We start from the raw sequence: 26,059 nt of genomic DNA on the forward strand, positions 1-26,059 counted from the left end.
GGTCTTTCTAACTGTAGGCTTGGGGCTCTAAGCACTATAGTGTTTCCTAGTCACCTAGCTAATTATAACCCCAAACTGATCTAAATTCTGTGAAACCTTTTGAAAATACACATTTGCTTAGTAGCCTTGCTAATCACCCAGAAATTTGTGTGCAGCATTATTTACCACTGTTACTTTATTTTATATAAGTTTCTGCCCTTATTTGGGGGGGGGGGGGGGAAGAGAAGGCTCTAACCTGAATCTGCTGTTGGATTAATTAAGGAGAAACTGAAAGCTGATGAGACAAAGTATTATTAGTATTAGAATTTGGTTGAGATATTATTACCAGAAAGGCATAGTTTTATTTTATGTGTTAAAGCTGATATTTCTCCCATTAGGAAGCAGAAGAATATGTTGAATGGAGGAAATGTAAAGCTATTATTTCATGCAGCAGACCCAAACAGCATCGATTCAATTTGCAGTAACAATTTTTCAATTTGGAGCCCCCAGTCATTTCAACAAACTAAATATGGAACAGGTTTGTATTATTTGTGTAAGTTATGATAATAAAAATAATAACTGAATTTGTATAGCACATAAATGTTTACAAAGTGTTTTATGTACATTTTCTTGTTTTATCCTTACACTCTGGGAGGTACGTACTATTATTATTCCCATTTTACAGATGAGGAAACTAAGACAGAGGTTAAGTGACCTGACCAGAGTCCCATAAGCAGTGAGTGTTGGAAGCCAGATCTGAACTTGGAACTTTTTGATTTAGGCTCAGCACTCTATCTACTACTTAACTTAGCTGCCTATCATCACCATTGAATTGCCTGGGGCAGGGAGGATTTAAATGACTTGACCATGGTTACTCTGGCAGTATGTTTCAGTGGCAGGATCATGAAAACATGTTTCTCACTCTTGAGTCTTCATACACACTTGAAGTGTGGGATATTACATATACCGGAAGACAGTTAGTTGCTTTTAATAGATCTTGTTAGGAAGAAGATAAAGGAAGAATATATTTAGAATGGAAGATACTTTTTTGATAAAATATATATATATATATATTTTAAAAAGAGTTGATTCCCTCAAAAAAAAATTAGATGTACATTTTTAACTATAAGATTTATCAATAATGGTTTCTTCCTTTCAGTGGCCATATTTTAGGCAAGCTCGATTTGGATTCACCTCTTACCTCTGACCATGTTATCCAGATAACCCCGAATCTTTCTGTGTTTCAAATAACTCTGAAACTGTTGTATTAGTCCTGCATCATAGTGGAATAACTCTTAGAAAAGACAAAATGATGGATAGTTAGTTATAAATATTGAACTTTCTGAAGCATTAGAAAACAAAAATAAAACATAATTTTGGTCAAGTGGATAGTGCTTCTGTTTGAAACGACTCCAGAAACTTCTCCACAAAAAACATAGCCTCTGTTAGCTCCAAAACTTGGTCATAAATATTTCAAGGATGCAGTGTAGAATGCCAGACATTTCACTATAGTGCCTAGGTTTGGAAAGAAAATAAATTAAACATGCAAACTTGGCCAGTCATTCCATTCTAGAAGGATTTGTTCCTATTTTGGAACAAAATCTCTACTTGTAGAGATATGAAGTGTCCTTTAGTGCCTCTACTACTATCTGGTCTGATTTGTCTTTTCCCAGCATCACATTAGGGCATAAAACCTCAAAATCTAATGTAGAAAGGCAGAAATGTTCTTTTCGGATCATAATGCAATAAAAAATACATCTAACATAGGGCAAGGGAAAGATAGATTAAAAATTAATTGGAAACTAAATAATTTAATCCCAAAGAACAAATGAATCAGAAAACAAATCATAGGAACAACCAATAATTTCATTAATGAGACAACATATGGGATACAGCCAAAGCAGTACTTAAGGGGAAAAAATTGCTTCTCTAAATTCTTATATCAACGAAATAGAGAAAAGAACAATTTATAGTCTAGTGATGAATTAGGTATACAACCACAAAACAACAACAACAACAACAACCAGCAACCTAGAAAAAGAACACAATTGAGCACCAAATTGCTAATCTTCAAAATCAACTTAATAAATAAAATTAATTAATAAAACTGAAAGTAAAAACAAAACAAAAAACTATTGAGCTAATAAATAAAACTTGGAGATGATTTTTTTTGGGGGGGAACCCAACAAGATAGATGAACCATTTGTTAAAGAGGAAAGGAGAAAAACAAATATCCAATGTCAAAAATAAAAAGGGTGAAGTCACCACCAATGAAGAAATTAAAGCATTCATTAAGAAATATTTTGCTCAATTATTTGCCAATAAATCTGACAATTTTGATGAATATTTATGAAAATATAAATTGCCCAGATGAATTGATCAGGAAATAGAATGCTTAAGTAACCCCACCTTAGAAAAAAGAAATTGAACAAGCTATTAATGAACTCCCTAAGAAAGAATCCCTAGAGCCAGATAGGCATACATGTGAATTTTATGAAACATTTAAGGAACAATTAATTCTAATACTATATAAACTATTTGGAAAAATAGGTGAAGGAATCCTACTAAACTCGTTTTATGACACAAATGTGGTGCTAAAATCTAAAACAGAAAGAATTTATAGACCAATTTCCCTAATAAATATTGGTGCATAAAAATTTAACAAAATACTAGCAAGGCAATCAGCAATATATTACAAGGATTATACACTGACCCACATGAAATTTATACCAGAAATTTAGAGTTGGTTCCAAAGTCTGCTGAGATATCATTCTTTCCATGAAGCCTTTTTATGCTTCCCTATCTATAAGTGATTGCCCCAGCTCCAATTTACTTTATTTTTTTCTATACTTTATTTATGTACACATCTATTCCTTGAAGACAGTGCCTATTGCAATGTTTAGTGTATAATAAGCATTTCAAAATGATTGTTTTTCCTTTGATTGGTTATCACATAACTAGCAGAGTAGGGACTGGAATTCAGATTTCTTAATTTTTTTAGTACTATTTCCACTATATTGTGCTTTCTATATACATCTCTGTCTCTCTCTGTCTCTGTCTCTGTCTCTGTCTGTCTCTGTCTCTCTCTCTCTCTCTCTCTCTCTCTCTCTCTATATATATATATATATATATATATATATATATATATATATATGTGTGTGTGTGTGTGTGTGTGTGTGTGTGTGTGTGTGTGTGTATATATATGTATGTATGTATGTATGCATAAGACAAATCTATTAACACAGATTAAAATGTGACAGCAGTCTTCTTATTGTTGACTCTTCATTTCTCCTCTCCAAGGATTTTCCTTGTTTCTCCCCTATCCTTAGAATATTTCTTTTCTTCATCTCTCACTTCTAGCTTCTCTAGTTTAGGGACAGGCTAAAATCCCACCTTCTACAGGAAGCTCTTCCTTTAGTGCTAATTAGTGCCTTCTCCCTGTTTATTATCTCAGATTTTTTCAGTCTTTATTTTGTTTGCATGTTGCCACTTCCACTAGACTATGAATTGTGTTTTGTTTTGGTTTTTTGCCATTCTTTAATTTCCCCCCTGATGCTTCTATGGTCTCTGGTACATAATTGAGTTTTAATAAATGCTTGTTAACTTGCCTTATCTTAAATATATTTTTATGGTGATATTATTCAAATATGATATTACATATTGAAATGTTTTTTTTTAATGTGGAGGGATATATTGTTAATCATTTAAAAAAATTTTTTTATTAATTGTTAATCATTTTAACCTCAGTAGTAATGAGGAATGCAATTTCAGGTCATGTGGAAACTTAGGTATCAAATTAGCAAAGTGGTATTAATATCCTTATGTATTAAATGATCTCATTTCAATATTATCCTCATTCTTGCTCTCTTCTGATCATTCCTAGGTATTTACTTTACAAAAGATGCCATCTCTTCCCACAAAAATATTAACAACAAGCACAAAACCAAGATTATGTTTATTGCTCAAGTGTTGGTCGGAATGTCTATTCAAGGAAAAGTGGGATTCACTTCTCAAAATCTCTCCATATATGACAGCTATGTGGACAATATAATCAATCCTTCCATTTTTGTCATCAATGATATGGAAAATATTTACCCTCAATATATCATCGAATATACAGATATTGAAAAGAGCTGTAACATTAGTTAGGAAGGAAGAGAAACATGATTGTACTCAAAATAATCAAACTGTTCTGTACTGTGGCACCAGGTTGCCTAGTATTATGCTAAAATCTATAATCAGGTATAAAGTATATGACCCCAAGTTTTTGGTTATCATGTTTTCTTTTGTTTTGTTTTGTTTTTTCCAAGAGCAACACCCTACCTATTGTGATTGGTTTGGTTCTGTGACAATCATTGCAGCTTCATATCCCTAATATATTGTATGGAGCTAATGTTTGAGAATGTTAAAATAAATTTAAACTGATTTGGAAAACTTTAGAATAGCCACTGGGGTATGTACATACATCCTGAGGTATTTTAGACATAAAGATGAGAATTTGAGCTGTAAAACTGAGTTCCTAATCTTTGAAATTCTGAAAATTATTTCTATTAAGTGTTCTGTTGCAAATTAATAATTATTATAACTTCTTTTTTTTTCTTTTTTTCTTTTTTTTTTTTTGAGGCTGGGGTTAAGTGACTTGCCCAGGGTCACACAGCTAGGCAGTGTTGTGTCTGAGACCAGACTGGGGTCCTCCTGAATTCAGGGCTGATGCTCTATCCACTGCACCACCTAGCTGCCCCCTATTATAACTTCTACTTGTGTGATACTTTAAAGTTTAAACCTGTGAATCAGAAAATAAAATTCAGGAAATTTTGGAAAGGGAGATAAATAATGAGGACAAAACAAAGGAAAATTTCTTGGAAAATGGAACAGCAAAAAAAAGGGTATTATTTAAGGGACTGGAGCTAAGCATGGTGGCGCATTTCTATAATCCCATCTATCAGGGGTGCTGAAGCTATAAAATAATTAGGTATTTATTCTGAGTTTAGCATTCAGTTGGTGAGCCCTTTTGAGTAAAGGGTAAGGACCACTAAGTTGTCTAAGAGGGGTGGACCAGCCCAAGTCAGAAATAGAGTTCCCAGGCTTATGAGTACTTTTGAGACTACTTGTGAGTAGTCCCTGCATTTGGATCTGAGAAAGACCCAATCTTTAAAAAGAAATACATAAAAAGAAAGGCGTCAATAAAGGGGGAGTGGGAGGCAAATAGATAAAAACAAAAGTCATCAGTAAACTGTTTTTCAAGAGATAGTTGGACCTCTAAATATAAACAGTTATTAGCCAAGTTACACAAATTATTCTCAAGTATTAAGAAATAAAAAATATTTTCCAAACGTTTTTATTAGAGTTCTAAGAACTATGCCAAAAAAAAGGATAAAGTAATGAAAAAGAAGCATTGAGTAATATCACTAATTCATATGGATGTAAAATTTTTTTAAAAATAATTTTCCCAATTGCATGTAAAAACAATTTTTAACATTTTTTTTAAATTTTGAGTTCTACATTCTCTCCATCTCTTCCTGAGACAGTAAGCAATTTGATATAGGTTATACATGTGTGATCATTAAAAACATGTTTTTATATTAGCCATGTTGCGGAAGAAAAAAAAGAGACCAAGAAAAAACAAGTCACAAAAAATAAAAAAGAGTATGCTTCTATCTGCATTCCTACTCCATCAGTTCTTTCTCTGGAAGTTGTTAACATTTTTGTGCATGTAAAATTTTAAATAAATTTCTAGCGAAATATCCAAAAAGTAATTAATTATGATCAAGTTGGATTTATACCAGAGACATAGGAGTGGTTCAAAATTAGGAAATCAATTAGAATATTCATATTAAAGACTTCTTTAAACAACAAGGCTAAGGGGGAAGGATGGGCATCTGGGGAAGCAAAAAGTAAGGGAAGACAAGGGAAGGATCCATGGATGGGGATGGGGGAAGATAGGAAAGGTGTGGAGGGGGATATGTGGAGGTGGAGGTGGGGTGGTATGTATGTATGTATATATGTATGACTGTACCTACATTACATATACATAAACATCCTTTCTTCACTATAACCAGCTTGGGGGTGATGGGGAAGATGAAAAGGTGAAAAAAATAAAGTCAAAAAGGTGAGCAGCAGAGAAGAAAAGAATAATTTACAAAGAAATAAAGAAAGATGGACATTCATGAATATGTCTACTACTTGACATGAATATGTCTTCTTCTAATATGTATACTTTCTTGATCTAGTAATTTGTCACATATTTTGGATCCTCCCTGATGTTCTGCTGGGCACATGACAATGTTCTATTTTGTTTTGTTTTGTATTCCTTTTCTGTTTTTTTTCTTATTCTTTTTTTTAATAAAATAAATTTTTTAAAAAGAAGAAGAAAAAAACAAGAAGACTATATCAATGGATACAATTCTAATCCAACTCCTGACACCTAATTGCTGTCATCTAGGACAAGTTACTTAATCTCTACCTCACTTTCCTAAACTATAAAATAGGGACAATAATAGCACATACCTTCCAAAGATTCTGTGAGCCTTAGATGAGATAATATTTGTAAAATGCTTAGCATAGTGCCTAGCGCATAGTAGGTACTATATACAAATATTAGCTGTTACCTTTTAAAAAAGGTAAAAAGCTTTTTGAGAAAGTGCCATATTCATTAAAGTAAAGCATAAATCTTCAAAGACCACTTAAATATTATTGAGATAATCAACATCCTGTGTTATAAATCACAATAAATTCAAAATTACACATAGCTATAGCTAAGGGAGAAAAATTTTAACCACCCCAAGGTCTATCCCAAGGAATAGAGTTGATCACAAAAAGCAAAGATGGGTCATCTCTATTTAAAAATTAAAAAAAAAAAATCAATGGAGTTAGATTAAAAAGAAAAAAGTATTCTCTGGATGAAAATTATTTTTATTTGAAATCTCTACTAAGAATCTAATATCCAAGATATGAGGTATTATCATATATGAATTACCATATATAAGACAAAAAGCTAATGAAGTGATCAAAAGAATGGGAAACTATTAAACAGAAAAGATTGCTCCAAATCACTCATAATAAGAAAAGTCCATATAAAAATAATACTGATGAATCACCTATCCAGCAAATTGACAAAAGGTGGGAATAATCTATGTTGGCAGGAAGGTGGAAAACCATGCACACTAATGTAGTTGGTCCAGTCATGCTGGAAAACAATTAGGAATAACACTAAAAAATAAGTAAGTAAATAACCATAGCAGTGATCCAGAAATCAACCAAAAGGGAGAAAAGGGCTTCAATAGACTCAAATGGATTATGTTAAAATGGATGAGGTATGAGAAAATACTTGATTTTTCAATAAAAAGATTGCTGATAACTTGTAGAAAGTAGTTGCAGTTAAGTGATGATATCAACAGATAGATTGCAAAGAATTAAAGATTATATGGAAGAGAGGACATGAATGCAAAAATGCAGAATTTCTGTCTGAGAAGAATAGTATGAGAATCTGAAGAGATGATAGGGTCTAGTAAAAGTTTAAGGATGGGGAGTTGGATATGTTTAAAGTCTATAGGAAAGGAACCAGTAAATGGAAGGAAGTTGAAGAATAAGGACGGAAATGATTAAGGTTGCAATTTACTAGATAAGATTAGTGAAATATTATTGTACTCCTAAGAAATAACGAATGAAGAATTCAGAGAACTTTGAGAATACTTGCAATAGCAGAATACTATGCATTAAAACTGCATAGTGCAGTGAGAAGAACCAGGAGAACACAAACACTATAATATAAGTAGAAGAACAAAAGTAACTAGTGTATAATTATGATCAAGCTTAGCTCTATTGAACAATTAATCAAATGTACCTCCCTCCACATTTTGTAGAAGTGAAGTATTATAGATGTAGAGTACCACATATACCCTATCAGATATCATTAATGGTGATTATTTTTACTGATTGTTTTTCTTGTTTTCTTTCATTTTTAAAATCTTTGTGAGGAGAGGGAAGGATATATTTAGAAAATAAGATTTAAAGTTATCCAAGTCATGGTGCTGTACGATAACAATAATAATACTTGGATTTAAAATTTGTAGTTAATTACATATAATATCTAATTTGATCCTCACAACAACCTATAAAGTAGATCCTAGTCATATTTTACAGATAAGGAAACTGAGGCTAAGAAAGGTTAAAGAACCTGAACATGGTCACACTGCTGGTAGATTCCAAAGGCAGATTAGGAATCTAACTTCTTCTGACTCCCAGATCCAACTTTCTGTCTGCTATATACTCTCTCTCTTTCTCTCTCTCTCTCTCTCTCTCTCAAGAATTGTATTACTTAAGCTCTTTTTTCAGTTTCAACATTCTTTATCAGTCACCAAAAACATATGCCACTAATACCATTACTTTGTGACAGAGTTTTTTTTTTTTTTTTTTTTTTTTTTTACCATTTTTACCATTAATTAAATTACTTCTATCTCACAATAGTTAAAGATATTTTCCATTGGCTCTTTTGATAATCAGGAAATATTAAATCTGAGATCATGGGATATCAGATAGGCAAGGGATCCTGGAAGCTATGTAATCTCATCTGTACCTGAACAAAATCCTCCCTACAACATACTGGACAAGTAGTTGTCCAGCTATTTTCTGAGTAACCTTGGTGAAAGGAAATCTAACACTGACTAAATTAATCCCTAATAGTACTGGATGGCTGTAATAATTAGTAATTTTCCTGTTTTGTGGAACCTAAATATACCTCTAGAACTGTCCACAAATCTAACTGTTACAGATGACAACCTTTCAAATAGTTGCAGATAATGCTTGGCTTGTCTTTTTTTTTTTTTTTATTATTAAACACCCTCAGTTTCCCTAACTAATCCTAGTATAGCATTATATTGAGGCTTTTAACCCTCCTTGCCAACTAAATTAAATCAAACAATTATTAAAATGGTACAAAAGTGAAAAATAAAAATGTTGATACATTAAACCTATGGGAAATAATAGGGAGTTTGGTTCTCCAAATTGTAATCTCTCATTGGAGGTTGTTGAAAATATTCCCTTTTTTGTGCATGATTCTTCATGATAAAACATTTATTCTGATAGTATATATACATTTCCTAACATAGTAACCCATAAGATGCTGTACACAAAATAAAATCAATAACATGAAGAACATTTTTTCTCACTAGTAATTCCCTTGAATCATGTAACCTTTTGTGCTAGCATCTCTTTTAAAAAAAATTATTTCATATAGGATTTACTTTTCATAACACATAAAATCCATAATAACAAATACTATTCAGCAAATAAAATTCTTTTAAAAACTAAATATTTTTTACCTGAATTTTGCCTTCCATAGTGTCAGATGACAGTGTGAAGGTGTTTGTCTATACATTATACTGCTGTAAACTTTTCTACCTTGGCCATCTTCTGAAAACCAAGGGAGAAATTGCTGGTACTTTAGTTGCTGCTTTGGAAAGATGCCAATTTGACTTCACCTCTAATATTCTGTTCTTCATTGCTGGTGGATGGCATTGGAGATTGTGAAGGATGCACTTGCTTGAAATAATCTATGAGCCATTTGAGATTCTTTAGGGTTTTGTATTATAAGAGCCAGAGGTGAGCTGGCATTTAATCTTGATGCTGTGATTGATAATGGGATTGGCATTCTCAAAGTCTTTAGCCAGCTGATTGATTACGCCAACCCTCCTTCAAGCTTGGAAACTGTGAATGGCACAATTTTTATTTTTATATATTTTATATATATATGTATATATATTAATCAATTATTAACCACTATTATTAAATATCTGTCATTCATCAATATTATTGAATTATTAATCATTAATATATTTATATTTTTAATAAGATCTTCCTAAGCCACTGAATGTAGCTCCTAATCCATCAGCTCCTGCAAAATATCAGAGACATCTTTCTCTCCCATATATTCAAACCCTTCACCAATGGTGAGCGATTGATTTAACATTCTTCTTCACTTCTTCATCAACATCTTTGGCTTCAAAATCCTGGATACAAACAGACCACACTTTTTTCCAGTAGTTGTTCAAGGCAACCTCTGAAACATTTTCCTATGCTATATTAATGTAGTCAGTGATTTGAAGCACAGGGATAGATTTCCAGAACTCCATCATGGTAGTTTCTGGGTTTGCTTCCACGTAGTCACAGATAGTGTAGTAGATTTCCCTGGTATAATGGAACTTGCAGGCTTTTTATTATTCCCCTAATCCACAGGCTGGATCAAGGATGTGGTGTTCTGTGGCATTTTTCAGCTGCTCATGAATATGAACTGGTACATTATCAAGTATGAAAAGAACCTCAATGGAAAGTTCTTTCCTTGCAAATATTATTCAACCTTCAAAATGAAGCAGTTGTTGAACTAGTCCCAGAAGATTTCTGCAATCATCCATGTTTTTCAGTTCCAATACAATGCCCTGGCATTCTGACTTTGAATGATATTTGGGACTTAGTAGATCATCAGTAACCTACCCTAGAAGTTGCCACTGGCATTGGTACCCAACATTAAAATTTAATAATATTCCAAACTTTGAAGCCACTTGTTTTGGTGATGACTTTTGTTATGTGTATGTTTTCCTACTGGATTCATAAATAGACCAGTCTTATTGGCATTAAGCACTTGTTTTGAAAGGGAACCTTTTTTCAATCAGCTTGTTCAACATGTTCTGAAACTTGGCAGCAGTCACAGCATCAGAAGAAACAGCTTTTTAAAAATTGTATCGTTGAGTTGCAGCCCTTACTGCATGAAGTTTATCTTAAGACTTTTCTTTTCACAATAAGCTGCATTACTATCTTTGCACACTTGAGTTTAAAGTACTACATTTTGGAGGCATAATTGTGACACAAAACTTGAATTTTAAAGGCAAATAATGAAAATATACATGGAATGCACAGGGAGTTTTTACAACAGTAGGGTGAACAAGACCGGTGAAGTGTCTAGTAGGATATCAGATACTACACAAACTTGGGTGCATTGTACCTTTCATTTTTTCCCCTCTACTGCAGAGATATATGAGGCTTTTTAATGCAAAAGTAAAAATGATATAACTAATAAAATCACATCTGTGCTTGAAGTTCTGAAAGTTAAATGTATGAATGTTGAATATTGACTGTATAAGTAAAAGAAAAAAAAATAGATTCTGCCCAAAAGAAGCTCATTCTAATGGGCAAGACAACACAGAATAGGATGATGAAAAGGGGAGAGGTGAAGAAGAGAGGATGGAAAGGTGTCCTTCACACAGCAAGGAAAAAGTAGAGAGAAGTGGAAAAAGACAAGATAAATGTCTTAGGTGTCTTCATTAAATTGAATTTCTGAAAGGAGCCCTCCAATCACGGGGAGATACTAACAGAGTATGAATTATAGTGATGAAGTGATCTTTCAGGAAGAAGAGGCATAAGGAGAAGTCCTGAGGAGTGAAGCCCGGTGGGAAAGTTTCCTCATTTGTGAAATAAAGGTGATAGATTAGAAGATTTAAAGTCTCTTTGATCCTACAGCTTTGAAATAAATTTTCTATTAAGCATTCTAAAGTAATTTTTTAAAAATGCATTCCATAAGAGACTTACATGAACTGATGTTGAGTGAAATGAGCAGAACCAGGAGATCATTATATACTTCAACAATACTATATGATGATCAGTTCTGATGGATCTTTAACAATGACATGGGGGGGTAGCTAGGTGGCACAGTGGATAGAGCACCAGACCTGAATTCAGGAGAACTCGAGTTCAAATTTGGTCTCAGACACTTAACACTTTCTAGCTGTGTGACCCTGGGCAAGTCACTGAACCCCAGTCTCAGAAAAAAAAAAAAAAAACCACAATGAGATGAAACAAATCAGTTCCAATAGAGCAGCTATACCCAGCGAAAGAACTTTGGGAGATGATTATGAACCACTACATAGAATTTCCAATCCCTCTAATTTTGTCCACCTGTATTTTTTATTCCCTTCACAGGCTAATTGTACCCTATTTCAAAGTCCAATTCTTCTTGTGCAGCACAATAACTGTTTGGACATGTATACATATATTGTATTTAACATATACTTTAACATATTTAACATGGATTGGTCAACCTGCCATCTGGGAGAGGGGGTGAGGAGGAGGGGAAAAATTGGAACAAAACGTTTTGAAATTGTCAATGCTGAAAAATTATTCATGCATATATCTTGTAAATAAAAAGCTATAATAAAAAATTGCATTCCATAACATTTTATTATATCAAAATTTATCCCAAGAATCTTTTGATTCTCTCCTTAGATAGTTATTTTGAAAAATAAATTTTTTTAAAGTATAATTGATAATATTTAATGTTCTCCATCATCCTGATTGTTTATTCATTGTCTACATTTTTCCTAACTTTTCTCCTTTTAGATGCTTTCTGACTCTTGGCCATCAGCCTGGACTGTTCTCCTTTTATCTATTATTCCAGGTCTCTGAGTTGCCTATCCTGCTTCTACCTGCCAGGCTTTCACTCTTTGACCCTATTACTTATTACTAACAATCTTAGAGGATATGGATTTGTACAATGTTTTAGAGAAAATGGACGGCTGGAAATTAAAAGAACCAGGAAGAAAGAGAGTGTATATGTGTTGGTGAAATAGAAAAAGAGAGAAATTAGTCAGATTTAGGTGATATTGAGGAGAGTGAAGAAATTATGTTTTGCTACCTGGTCATATGAGATAAGAAAGGTACTGAAAGGGAGAGAGCTAGAAAGAAATGTGTAGCTATAACCCAAAGTCATCCTTTGAACTGACCCATTCCACTACTATCCAAATAGATCAAAGAAAAAGAAAAAGGTTCTAAATATGCAAAAATATTTATAGCAGCTCTTTTTGTGTGGAAAAGTTATAAATTTTTTAAAGTACCCATAAATTGAGGAATAGCTAAATAAAATACAATATGGGAATATAATGGAATACTATTATGCCATAAGAAATCATGGAAGGAACAATTTCAGAGCAACTTGTGAAAACTTCTATGAACTGATAAAGATTTAAATGAGCAAAACTAGAGCAGTGATTTATACAATAACATTGTAAAAATGAAAAACTTTGAAAGGCTGAAGAACTATGATCAATACCATGCCAACTGAGATTTTAGAAAATCAGTTGTACCATGTAAAATGTATGGGATTACCTGCCATGGGGGGAGTAGAGGGAGGGAGGGGATAATTTGGAAAAATGAATAAAAAATAAAAAGTAAAAAAAAAAAATCAGTTGTACCCACTTTCTGAAAGAGAGGTGATAGACTCAAAATACAGAAATGGGACATATGTGTGTGTGTGTGTGTGTGTGTGTGTGTGTGTGTGTGTGTGTATTTATGTATTGTCATTATGGGCATTTGTTTTGCTTGACTAGGTATATCTGGTTCAAATATTTTGTTTTTCTCTCAAAGAAGATGAAGAGAAGAGAAAGTGGAAGAGAGAGAAAAATCCTTAATTTATGTCTTAGTAACTCAAGACTTTGAGAGGGGAGCAAAGTATGGAAGTAAACATGTCCAGCAAATGGAAAACTGAGTGTAGAGAGAAAATATATGTGCAGAAACATTATTTAAAAAATTTTTTTATTGATATCCTTTGTTTTTATATCACAAAATTTTCTTATATTCCTTCCCTCCTTCCCTTCAAGAGAGCCATTCTTTATAACAACAATTTTTTTTAAGTAAAAAACCAGTCAGTACATTAAAAAAAAAAAAAATCTGGCTACAAACATGAGCATGTTTCCTCCATTCTCAAAAAACCCTCACCCATCCCTAGTAGTTATAGTCATCCAACATCCCTTTCTCCTTTTGTGGCTAAATTTCTTAAGAAGGCTGTCTATAATAGGTACCTCCACTTCCTTGCTTCTTACTCTGTCTTCTTAATTCTTCAATTTATCTTCTGACTACATCATTCAAATGAAATATTCTTTACAATGTGATTATTTCTTTTAAAAAAAAGATTAATTTAATATTCTTTTTTTTTTTTGAAATTTCGTGTTCCAGACTCTTACGCCTCTTGATGCTCCCTGACTCATCAAGAAAACAAACCACATAATACCAATTATACATGTGAAATCATGAAAAACATATTTCCACAATAGGCGTATCACAAAAAAAAAAAAAAAAAAAAAAAGAAATCAAGAAAATTATACTTGAATTTACAATTTGTACTCAGAATTCATCAGTTCTCTCTCTGGGAAGTGGATGGCATTTTTTTTTAATCATAAAATCTTTGAAATTGCCTAGTATAATTTTATTTATCAGAGTAGTAAAGTCTTTCTCAGTTGACCATCATTAGAACATTGGATAGTACTTTGCATAATACTCTCTTCTTACTTCATTTGCATTAAGTTCATAGGTCTTGCCAGGTTTTCTTCTGAAACCATTGCTCTTGTCATTTTAAGAAATGGTGCTATATTACAATCATATGTTACACTTGTGAAATAATTCCCCAGTTGATGGGCATCTCCTCCATTTCCAAATCTTTGCCACCACAAAAAGCTGGTATAGATATTTTTGTATTTATTTGTCTGATTACATGTAAAGATAGGTTTCAATATTCATTTTTGTAAGATTTTGAGTTCCAAATTTTGGTCTCCCTTCCATTTTTAGCTCCCTCCTCCCCAAGACAAGCAAGCAATCTTATATAGATTACACATGTACAATCATATAAAATATATTACCACATTAGTCATATTGTAAAAGAAAAATAAGAACAAGAGACAAAAAGCACAAGAAAAAAATAAAAATAGTATGCTTCAATCTGCATTCAGACTTATTTTAAAAATTATCCAATAGTATTTATTTTTTCCAATTACATGTGAAGATAGTTTTCAATATTATTTTTATAAGATTTTGAGTTGTTCCAAATTTTATTCTCTCTTTCTCCCTTATCTCCCCTCTTCTTCAAGACAGCAAGCAATCTGATAAAGGTTATACATGTATAACCATTTTAAAACATATTTTCACATTAGTCATGTTGTGAAAGAAAAATCAGAGCAAAGGGGAAAAAAGACACAAAAAAGAAAAAAGCAAATAAAAAAAAAAAGATGAAAATTGTATACTTTGATCTGTATTCAGTCTCCATAGTTCTCTCTCTGGATGCAGATGACATTTTTCATCCCAAGCCTATTGGAATTATCTTGAATCAATGGATTCTTTACTGAATTGCTTATGTATCTAATATGCCTTTTATGCTTTCCTATAAAATTCTGTTTTTCAAAAAAATAGATTTTAAGGGGTGAAACAAGGTTGCCCACTATCACCATTACTATTCAATATTGTATTAGAAATGTTAGCTTTGACAATAAGAGAAGAAAAGGAAATTAAAGGAATTAGTGTAGGTAGTGAGGAAACCAAATGATCACTCTTTACAGATGGTATGATGATATACTTAGAGAGTCCTAGAGAATAAACTAAAAAACTATTAGAAACAATTCACAACTTTAGCAAAGTTGCCAGATGCAAAATAAATCCACATAAATCATCAACATTTTTATAAATTACCAACAAAGTCCAGCAACAAGAGATACAAAGAGAAATTCCATTTAAAATAACTGTATATAATATAAAATATCTGGGAATCTACCTACTAAGACAAAGTCAGGAATTGTAGGAACACAGTTACAAAACATTTTCCACACAAATAAAGTCAGATCTAATTAACTGGAAAACTAAGTGCTCATGGATAGACCAAACTACTGACACACTATCTAAATTAATCTACTTAATCTAAATGACCCTACTATCTAAATTAATCTACTTATTCAGTGCTATACCAATCAAACTTCCAAGAAATTATTTTAAATTATTTCCAATAATTTTTTTTTAATTTTTAGCTAGAAAAAATAGTAATAAAGTTCATCTGGAAGAAGAAAAGGTCAAAAATTTCAAGGGAATTAATGGAAAAAAAAAGACAAATGAAGATGGTCTAGCTGTATCATATCTAAAACTATATTATAAAGCAGTGGTCAGGGGCAGCTAGATAGATAGATAGATAGATAGAGCATCATCCCTGAAGTCAGAAGGATCTGAGTTCAAATTTGATCTCAGACACTTACTATGTCCTAGCTGTGTGACTTTGGGCAAGTCACTTAACCCCAATTGCCTCAGGGGAAAAAAAAAGCAGTGGTTATTAAAATTATATAGTATTAACTAAAAAATAAAGTAGTTGATCAGTAAAATAGGCTATATTCACAAGACGAAGTAGTATAGTCAATGACTATAATAATCTAGTGTTTGATAAACCCAAAGACCCCAGCTTTTGGGATAAGGACTCAGTATCTGACAAAAATTGCTAGGAAAATTAGAAATTAGTATGGCGGAAACTAGGTATTGAACCATACGTAACAGGGTATACTAAGATAAGGTCAAAATGGGTTCATGATTTAAACATAAAGAATTCTATTTTAAGCAAATTAGAAGAACAAAGGATAGTCTACCTCTCATATCTGTGGAGAAGGAAGGAATTTGTGGCCAAAGAAGAGCTGGAGTACATTATAGGATGCGAAGTGGATAATTGTGATTATATTAAGTAATGAATTAGTGTACCTATCTTTCTATAACCTCTTCAGTATTGACTAGTTCCATTTTTTATCATCTTTTCCATTTGCTCAGAATTTCTTCTTCAATCTTCAAATCATTAATAATAAGAAAAATGCAGATCAAATTTGATCTGCATTTTTCTTATTATTAATGAAGTAGTCTTTTCTCTTGTCAATAGTTTTTAATTCTTGTTTTAAAAACAATTCAGTAGTATTCATTGATTATTTATTTATCTACTAGGGAGTGGCTTTTATCCTTATAGATTTGTTTTAGTTTTCTATATATCTTGGTTGTCACCCTTATTGGAAAGGTTTGATACAAATAATTTCTTCTACTTAATTACTTCTCTTCTTATCCTAAATTTGTTCTGTTTGCACAAAACATTTTCAATTTCATATTATCTATTAAAATTATCTATTTTGTTTTTTGTATTTGCCTCTCTTCTGAATAAGAACTCCTCTTTTTACAACTATGAAATGCATATGATTTACTTCTCTTTTAACTTTTTTTTAGGGTATAATCTTTAATATTGAAGTGATATACTCATTTTGAATTTATTGTGTAATACTATATAATATGTTAACCCAAGTCTGATTTCTGCCAGAGTGTTTTCATTTTGAGGTCACTACTTTTGAGCAAGTTGAAAGGAGAATTCTGCATAGTTAAAGAGAAATTGAATGATTTTTAGGGAAATGATTATTCAGGGTGGATGACTTTCCTATTGAATGAATCAAAACTGGTACCTAAATTTCATACTGTTCTTTGATCTTGATTATGAAATTTTGTCATTCATCTTGAACACTATAAAATTGTAGACTGAAATCTTGGGAGAGAACAGTTTTAATGTTAGGATTCATTTAGATAATAGGAGCTGATTCTGGAAAGGAGCTTAGGGAATAACTATCATAACACCCTCATTTTATAGGTGACAAAATTGAAGCTCAGAGAGAGATGAAATTATTAGTTTAATGTCAAACAGCAAATAAGCAGCAGGGACCTAAGTTAAAGTCCTTTGTTTTCTTTTCTTTTTCTTTTTTTTAGGTTGGGGTTAAGTGACTTGCCCAGGGTCACACAGCTGGGAAGCGTTAAGTGTCTGAGATCAGATTTGAACTCGGGTCCTCCTGAATTCAGGGCTGGTGCTCTATCCACTGCTCCACCTAGCTGCACCAAGTCCTTTGTTTTCAAAAGCAGTCAAACATTTCTTTGACTTTCTCTCTAAAATCCTCATAATTTAATTAACCAATTAGTTTCTGACAAGTTTGTGTCATGAATATTGAGGATTGAGATTTTATTCCACCTATATATTTGTATACATGGAAGCTCCACAAAGTCAGGAACTTTTACTTTTTGTCTTTGTATCCCTAATTTTAGCTTAGTGCTATAGTAATGGCTTAATAAATGTTTGTTAATTGATTGTTTCCTCCCTCAAACTACAATACTAGGGTAGTAATGATGAGGTAATAGGGAACCTCAAAATGATGAGGTAACTTGAACCAAATCATGAGGTAAATACCTAATAATGAGGTATATACCTCAACAGGATTAAGTGAGGTCTAGTGGCAGGATTCGGGGTACAAGGAGTCACATGGAGCTCTCCTGCAACCCCCTTAGGATTCGGCGCAAGGATACAAAGTTAAATCAGGTCTATTGGCGGGGAGAGTCCCCTGTAAATGAATTTACAGGCTGAAAACCTAGATGGGTAAAAGATGTTTATTGCCAGGTTTGAAGCAAGGTTAAGGTCTGGTTAGTAAAAGGCCTTAGATAGAGGAAGATAAACGCTGAAAGCCTCGGGGACAGAGAATCTCTGATGCAAGCATCTTAGCTGGCATCTTTCAAATCTCTGACCAAAGATGATTCTAGCTTTGCCCTTTTTATGTGCTTGAAGAAGCAATGGGTGGAGCTCAGGTTAATTCCTTGAAGGCCAGATTTTTGGCGGGCTTTATCCGAGCCAGCTCAGATCCGGTGGGGGGCTGGGTACAGCCCAAACTGGATCAGATACAGATCTTTTCCCTAGGAATATCTTGTCCCAAAGGTAGATGAGACAAGGAATCTTAAAGGGGCTATGCCCTCTACACTAACAGCCTATGGGATTGTTATCCATCCATCAAGTCTGTACAATTTGATACAACAGCAAAAGTGCCTACTGTGTGTGTGCAGAGTACCGTGCTAAATCTGAATGAAAGGAAAGAAATTTTAATGCCTCTAGGATCCCTGAACTCTTGGGCTTACAATCCAATGAGGTGGTAATTTTTTCATATATGTATATATATACCCATATATTGCATTATTTTTTCTTTTTAAAAAATTGTTTTCATTGCGTTATTTCTTGCAGGAATAGAAGTCATTACTGTCTGGGAGACTCATGGGCGGTCTTCAGATAATCAGTGTAGTTAGGTTTGCTCTCTGAGGCACCCACCAGCTCCTACACATTTTTAACACAGGTCTACGAGGACTGCAGTTGGAACAAAGAAGTCATTACTGGCCCGGTGTTTTTTCTCTGAACCTTCTGTATTCTCCGGAGGTGAGGTTCTTTTTATTTCCTAATTAGGCAAGTATCCTTTCCCTCGCCTGCGAGGCAGCCGACATGGTCATCGATGGGAAAGAGGGGGTGAGAACTTGAAGTCTGGGCCTTCTAGGAGAGGGGCACAGCTCGGCTAGTAATCCTTTGGATCTTTATTTTCGCAATTGTAGAAAAAGTTCGGGGCTGCGGAGCAGGGGACGTGGTCCTAGGGGGAGGGGGTGGGGAGGGAAATGCTCAGGGGTTGCAGTTTCGATTTATCAGAAAACGAAAGAAGGAAAGGATCTGGCTCGGGCCTGGCCTGCGGGCACTCAGAGGGTTGGCGATTGCAGCTTCTCGATTGGTTCCCGATTCTCCTCTTCCAGAGAGACAACAGCCCCCCTTCCCTCCCCTTTTCTGGTTAGGGCCCACCCCTCGCCTCGGTCCTCCCAGGGCGAGGGCTTTACCTTTCCATTCTAAAGAGGAGGGGAGGAGAAGGCTGCTGACGGCTGCTCCAGCTGCTGCTCCGGTGCCGAGCTCCTGCGCCCGGGTGCCTGCAGACCATGGCAGATCCGGAGGTCAGCTGCTTCCTCACCAAACTCTTGTGCGAGGACCCGGCGGGCTCCTCCGACGTCCGGCGTTTGAGACAGAAGATCGGCTGGTCCCAGACGCAGCTTAATCAGGTCCTGCGGGAGGCCGGGCCCGAGCGTTTCTTGCTGGTGGAGGACGAGGACCCCGCCGTGGCCGTGGCCGTGGCCGTGACCCCCTTGCGCCTCTGCAGTCACTACCTGCGGGACGAGTGTGACGGCTGCGAGCGGCTCCACCTCTGCAAACTGTTCGTGCAGGATAGGTGCAGGTATAAAAAGCAGGGGTGAGTTTGGGGAAGCTTGTGGGGCGGGGCCGGAGGAAGAGATACGTGTCGGGGGTGATGGTGGTGAAGATGGCCGTGGGGATGCGATTGAGGAGACTCGCACTGAGAGCATCTTCCCCAAGCTCTTTGTGCTCTGGGGGCGGCCAGACAGATGCATAGACTGTAGAGGGGGTTAGAGTCGTGGAAAAAAGGCTTTCCTTTTGGCCGCAGCCATTAGTTGTTCCCTTCGCAGCCCCAATTTGTGTGTGTGTGTGTGTGTGTGTGTGTGTGTGTGTGTGTGTGTGTGTGTATGTGTATGTGTATGTGTGTGTGTATGTGTGTGTGTATGTGTGTGTGTGTGTGTGTGTATCTTGCCTTTATTTCTCTCCACAAGCTAGTTTAGATTATAAATTTCAGAGAATGTCAGACTGTATTGGTAAAGGGAATTTCTTGGCGGGGAGAAATAGATTCAGCCCATCTCTAAACCTATCTGTATTGGATCCTCTCGTAAAATATAAACTATCTGAGGTCCAGGACCGTTTCTTTCCCTTTTGTCTTTTTCGCCAGCGTCTAACATGGTACACAGCATCTAGCACTGATTAGGAGTTTAAGGAATATTGTTCCTTGGAAAATGAGCCTATTCGGCTTCTAGTTTTACAACCGATGAAATTGTCCAGCTGGGGTGTAAAGTCCTGTAGGGAAGGGACTATTTGTGGTCGTTTTTTAAATCTTCGGCTTCCTTGGCTTCCGGCTTGAGCCGGAATTTTGTTTGTAGTAGGTGTTTAATAAATGCTTATTGAATTGAATTGAACTGGGGAATAAGTTCCCTAAGGTGAAAGGTCAAGCCTGGGGGAGGGAATGATTAGAATAGAGTTTCTGCTGAGACCCATTCCTGCGGTTTTTGTCTTTTATGTCAGACCCTACAAGATTTTTAAGTTCTCAGGTGTAAGTGGGAGGGGAAAATTTTGTGAATCAGCCCGAGCCTTGGGAGACCCTTGAACAGTTTTCACAAAGGGTGAACCTCAAAGTCTTTGCCCCCTTCCCTACCTTCTAGTTCTCTCGTAAGCGTTCAAAGGAAAGAAAAAGGAAACACAAAGGAGACAGAGAAATTGAAGATTGTTAGGTTAGATCTGGAGAAGGAAATGGCAAACCACTTCAGCATCTTTACCCAGCAAACCCCAAGAAATGAGAGCAGGAAGAGTCGGACAAGACGATTATTCACTAAACAACAACAAAGAGGTGGTCTGATCTCCTGGCGGCCCCACTCCTTTTCCCTTCACTCTCACTACGGAATATCGTGGGGAGGAGGTCTATGGAGGAACCATAAGGTCGTAGCTTTTTTACAGTGGGCAAGAGTAAGGTGTGGCTTGTTAAACATGTGGGGAAAAATTGTGAAGCCAGATTCCTTCTCTACCTCCACCTTTCCAACCCATATTGATGCATACATAACCCATGTTATGAGAAACTAGCCTAATCAGAGACGTGGAATTGTAGGGGAAATAGTGTAATTTAATAATTAATTAATAATTACTTTAATAAATAAAAAAACAAATTAATTTAATAATTACTTCCTCCTCTGCTCCCTCCTTTTCACTTTCTATTTCTTATTCTTTATTTTTTTCCTCTAGAACAATGAGTTCTTGTATCCACATATCATCCAATAGAATAACTATATTAAATATTTAGCAGAATCTTCTCCGATTTCGAACCAAGAGAGAGATATTTCCCCATTTTCCTGGGGAAAGGGGGACTGGAGTACAGAGAAAATGAGACTTGACCAATACTGTGAAATGCCAAAGGTGGAGCTAGGGATTCTGGACACTAAACATCCATATTCCTACCATGACGTTAGTTCCCACTCCCTCTGATTGCTTAAAGCTCTCAATGAATCCTATTTTCACAATCGGATAATACCGTTACTTGTTGTAATAAGCTCACCCTTAACGTGCTGAATTTGTCAAAAAGGAAAAAAAAGGAGGGTGGTGGTGGTGGTGATTAGCAATAGAAAAATTCTGATTGAATCTTTATTCCAAAGTCTTTGATAGGACTAAGGAACAGTTTGAGTGATAGGGAGTGCAAGAGGAGGGTGATCTGTACAGATGGGTTGAGAGGTTGGTGCTTTCATCATGCAGTGGGGCTTGTAAGAAGAGATATCCAGCTTCCAATAGGAAGAAGCCTGTGGTGTGTCACTCACAACTACCTGCTGAGAGAAAAAGCTGGCTGGAGATGGTCCCCGTGCCTCCTTGGAAATGGGCAGGGTGTGTGTGTGTGTGTGTGTGTGTGTGTGTGTGTGTGTGTGTGTGGTATTAGTCCCCCAGAGCACCTCACATGAGTCTGCACTGGCTGATGTCAATGCCCTGGTTCCCACAGTGAGAGTTCCTCCTATGGGAGCTTTCTGTGGTTCAGTATTTAAGGGTTACCTCTCCCAACCCCATTTTCCCATAAACCCTGTGGTTTTTATTGCTCAATTTTTCAGTGCTGATTTTTAGGAACTCATATGTAGTGCATATGTCAGAAGAAATGTTTACACTCAGGGACATTGAGAATAAGGAAAAGTTTATTTCCTTAGATCCCTGAAATAGGGATAGTTGACAAAGACCATGTTTCTTTTGTAGGAGTTTCTCCTTCCCAGTTGAGAAACACCTGTGACACCTTAATTCAACTGTTTGATCATTCCAGTATTTATACTTTTCTCCATTTCCCTCTGACATACTCCCACCCCTCTAAAGTAAATGGCTTTTCCTGCCTGCCATTGTACTTAAATTTATTGTGTTTTTTGGAAAATAGTATTACTAGATGTCCTCAAAAATCTTGAGAATAGGAATGGGAATGGAAGTCCCCAAATGGGAGTTATGGGAAGAGGAAAAGGACTTTACTGCATATCACCCATGCCCTTTGCCTACTTCTTAAAATTGAAAATTTATAGAAGTATAGATGAAATTGCCTTCTTGTCTCAAGTCCAGAATTTTATACTTAACATAGATTGAGATGGCATGGTGCCAGTCAATAAATGGATAGTTGGGTGGTGCCAGTAGACGGAGCTCTGGGTCTTGAGTCAGGCAAACCTGAGTTCAAATGCAGCCATAGATAGTTCCTAATTATGTGACATTGGACAAATCACTTAATTTCCATTTGCCTCAGTTTACTCATCTGTAATATAGCATTTGTGGAAATTGTAGTGAGGATTAAATGAAATAATGATTGTACAGTTCTTAAAACAGTGCCTGGCATATGGTAAATGTTAATATATGTTAGTATATAAATATTAGTAATTATTAAATGCTGGCTTTTCCCTGCTAACAATCTTGTTCTGTTTTGCTATCTTTTTTGTACTCTTTTCTTGGGCTTCACAACTCCTTAAAAGCCCAATGAGAAAATCTCAGATCCTAAATAATATGGATTCAGAAATGAATGTTTGTCTTTGTTCCTAAAATAAACCGGAATTTTCCATGTGTGTGTGTGTGTGTGTGTGTGTGTGTGTGTGTGTGTGTGTGTGTGTGTGTAATTTCCAATGGATTTCTTCTCCTCTAAGTCTCCTTTCTAATTCTGATGCACAGATTTGATTCCACTACAATAGGGGATAGTGACAGTGGGGACAGAGAGTTCCCATTTATAAGCCAGTTCATGAAATTTGTGGTACTTATGGGATTTTTCATCTTTAAAAATTAAAGCAGTAGTTGGGAACAAAAGGAAGATCAGTGTGAAAAGTTAATCGTGGACAACAAGATTGAATTGATTAGGTGAGCATATAAGGATACTATATATATGTATATATTTATGTTTTGTTGTCATTTCAGTCATGTCTATTCTTCATGACTCTATTTACAGTTTTCTTGGCAAAGATATGGTTTGCCGTTTCCTTAGCTGGACAATTATTTCATATGGACAGACATCATTTTATAGATTAGGTTGAGTGACTTGCCTCCAGTCAGACCAGATTTCAGTACAGGAAGATGAGCTTCCTGATTCCAGGCCTGGTACTCTTATTTACTGTACCACCCAGCTATCCTCAATCACTTTCTCTTTCTCTTTCTCTTTCTCTTTCTCTTTCTCTTTCTCTTTCTCTCTGTCTCTGTCTCTCTCTCTCTCTCTCTCTCTCTCTCTCTCTCTCTCTCTCTCTCTCACACACACACACACACATAAAATATATGATCCTTATTTATGTGTGTATATATACATACATATATATCAATGTGAGTTTTAAAAAGTGACTTAAGATAGAAAAAAATGATGAAGCAGAAATTCCTAGAAATTGGAATAGAGTTGAGCATATAGAAGTAGAATCCATTAAGATTGTAGGTTGCGGATTACAATTGCTATACTTGATAGTACAGTTCACAGTCTCAGACCCAACCATAGATCACTCCTGTACAATATTTGAATATCATTCACACTACACTACTTCTGTTCTGAGATTCCTCTTTCCTTGTTTTAGTCATGAATCGCCTATCTGGGAGGTTGGATATCCTTAGGGTTTCTGGCTGAAACCAAAACAATTATCTAATTGCAGCCATTCTGAGTCAATCTGGGCCCAAACCACTACCAATTGGGCTTTTATTTGAGACCTGTTATTGGCAATCAATTATGAGTGATTTAGGTTTAAGACATGGTCCTTAAGAAGATATCTTGGGAAGTTTTTTGCGATGAAGAATCAAAGCAAAACAAAAAACCAAATGGAGGTATGTGTGTGATACCCTATGTGAATAGAGAAAAGGGAAAAGAAGGAAGAAAGGAAGGGAGGGAGAAAGGAAAAGGGAAGAAAAGAAGGAGAGAGAGAGAAGAGGAAAAGAAGGAAGGAAGAAAGGAAAGGGGAAGAGTTGTCCAACTTTCAAGAAGTCATTTAATCTCCAGCTTCTTATCCCATCAGAGTTTCAAGTCTAATCCTTTCTGAGTGTTAGGGGTGGGGCAAGAACTCTTTTAGAAAAGAAAGAGAAAATAGTACCACTACACAATGATCCTTTGGGATCATTGATTGTAGTTAGAGCATTTTAAGCCCATCCATTTACTCTTTCTAACCCCAAATTGGGAATTGACTACAATCATAACCAATCCAGAACTAATAGCTAGGATTAGCACTGAATTTCCAAAATATGGGGGGACATGTATTCCATATACATTCCATATAGTTGTTTTGCTGCACAAGAAGAATTGGACTTTGAAATAGTATACAATTAGCCTGTGAAGGAAATCAGAAATGCAGGCAGAAAAAAATTTTTTTAGATTGTCTTTCCTGGATCTCTTTTCCAGGTCAGTTGTTTTTCCATTGAGGTACTTTACATTTTCTTCTATGTTTTCATTTTATTGTTTGACTGATTAAAAAAATAATAACTTTTTATGTTCAGATAGTTTTCAACGTACATCCTTTCAAAAACCTGTATTCCAAATTTTTCTCCCTCCCTTCCCCTTACCTCCCTTAGGCAGCAAGTAATTCAGTATATGTTAAACATGTGCAATTCTATAATATGTCCACATTTATCATACTGCACAAAAAAAAATCAGTTTGACTGATTCTTGATGTTGCATTGAGTCATTCACTTCCATTTGTCCAATACTAATTTTTAATAAATTATTTTTAGTTAGCTTTTTTGCCTCCTTTTGCATTTAGCCAATTTAACTTTTTAAGTTATTTTGTTCATTAGATTTTTTTTTTCCATTTCACCAATTCTATTTTTTTAAGAAGTGATTTTCTTCAGTATATATATATATATATATATATATATATATATATATATATATATATATATATATATTTTTTTTTTTTTTTTTCCATTTCACCAAATGTATTTTTAAGGAGTTGTTTTCTTAGACAATTTCTGCATTTCCTTTTTCAAACTCCTGCAAAGCTCTCATTTCCTTTCTTCATTTTTTCTTCTAACTCTTTTTTAAGATTCTTTTTGAATTCTTCCAAGAGAGTCGTTTGAGTTTCAGACCAGTTCGTATCCTTCTTTGAGGCTTCCTTTGGAGGCATTTTGCCTTTAGTGTCCTCAGAGTTTGAGATCTGTTCTTCCCCGTCTCCATAATAACTATTATGATCAGAGTTCTTTTTTGCATTTTTGCTCATTTTTGAAGGTTGAAATCTGCTCTTATGGCACAGGGGAGATTATCTCCAGCTTCCATAGGGTGAGAGACGTTTTACACTGCCCTTGGGCTGGTAGTGCTGCATGCTTCCATTCTGTGCTTGTTGGGCAAGTCCT

General features: G+C 35.1%; 2 protein-coding genes across 8 annotated transcripts in view; both read left to right on the plus strand.

Annotated features, from left to right (window-relative positions):
* Window positions 1-4,242, plus strand: part of ZC3HAV1 (zinc finger CCCH-type containing, antiviral 1) — an 89,196-nt gene extending 84,954 nt beyond the window's left edge. For 2 of the 3 annotated variants that reach the window (XM_074267794.1, XM_074267792.1), the window contains 2 exons: window positions 378-517; window positions 3,863-4,242. In XM_074267794.1, the coding sequence (XP_074123895.1) occupies window positions 378-517; window positions 3,863-4,128 (406 nt within the window). In that variant the 3' untranslated portion in view covers window positions 4,129-4,242. Of the gene's footprint in view, window positions 1-328; window positions 518-3,862 lie in introns of all 3 variants that reach the window. The other variant, XR_012482296.1, reaches the window with a different exon arrangement.
* A 14,569-nt stretch (window positions 4,243-18,811) lies between these two features.
* LOC141543010 (protein mono-ADP-ribosyltransferase PARP12-like) overlaps window positions 18,812-26,059 on the plus strand; it is a 53,564-nt gene continuing 46,316 nt past the window's right edge. For 3 of the 5 annotated variants that reach the window (XM_074267796.1, XM_074267795.1, XM_074267799.1), the window contains exon 1: window positions 18,812-19,886. In XM_074267796.1, coding sequence (XP_074123897.1) covers window positions 19,579-19,886 — 308 coding nt within the window. In that variant the 5' untranslated portion in view covers window positions 18,812-19,578. The remainder of the gene's footprint in view (window positions 19,887-26,059) is intronic. The other 2 variants (XM_074267797.1, XM_074267800.1) reach the window with 1 other exon arrangement.

Source organism: Sminthopsis crassicaudata, chromosome 5 (assembly GCF_048593235.1).
Source record: "Sminthopsis crassicaudata isolate SCR6 chromosome 5, ASM4859323v1, whole genome shotgun sequence".
Classification (NCBI taxonomy): Eukaryota; Metazoa; Chordata; class Mammalia; order Dasyuromorphia; family Dasyuridae; genus Sminthopsis; species Sminthopsis crassicaudata.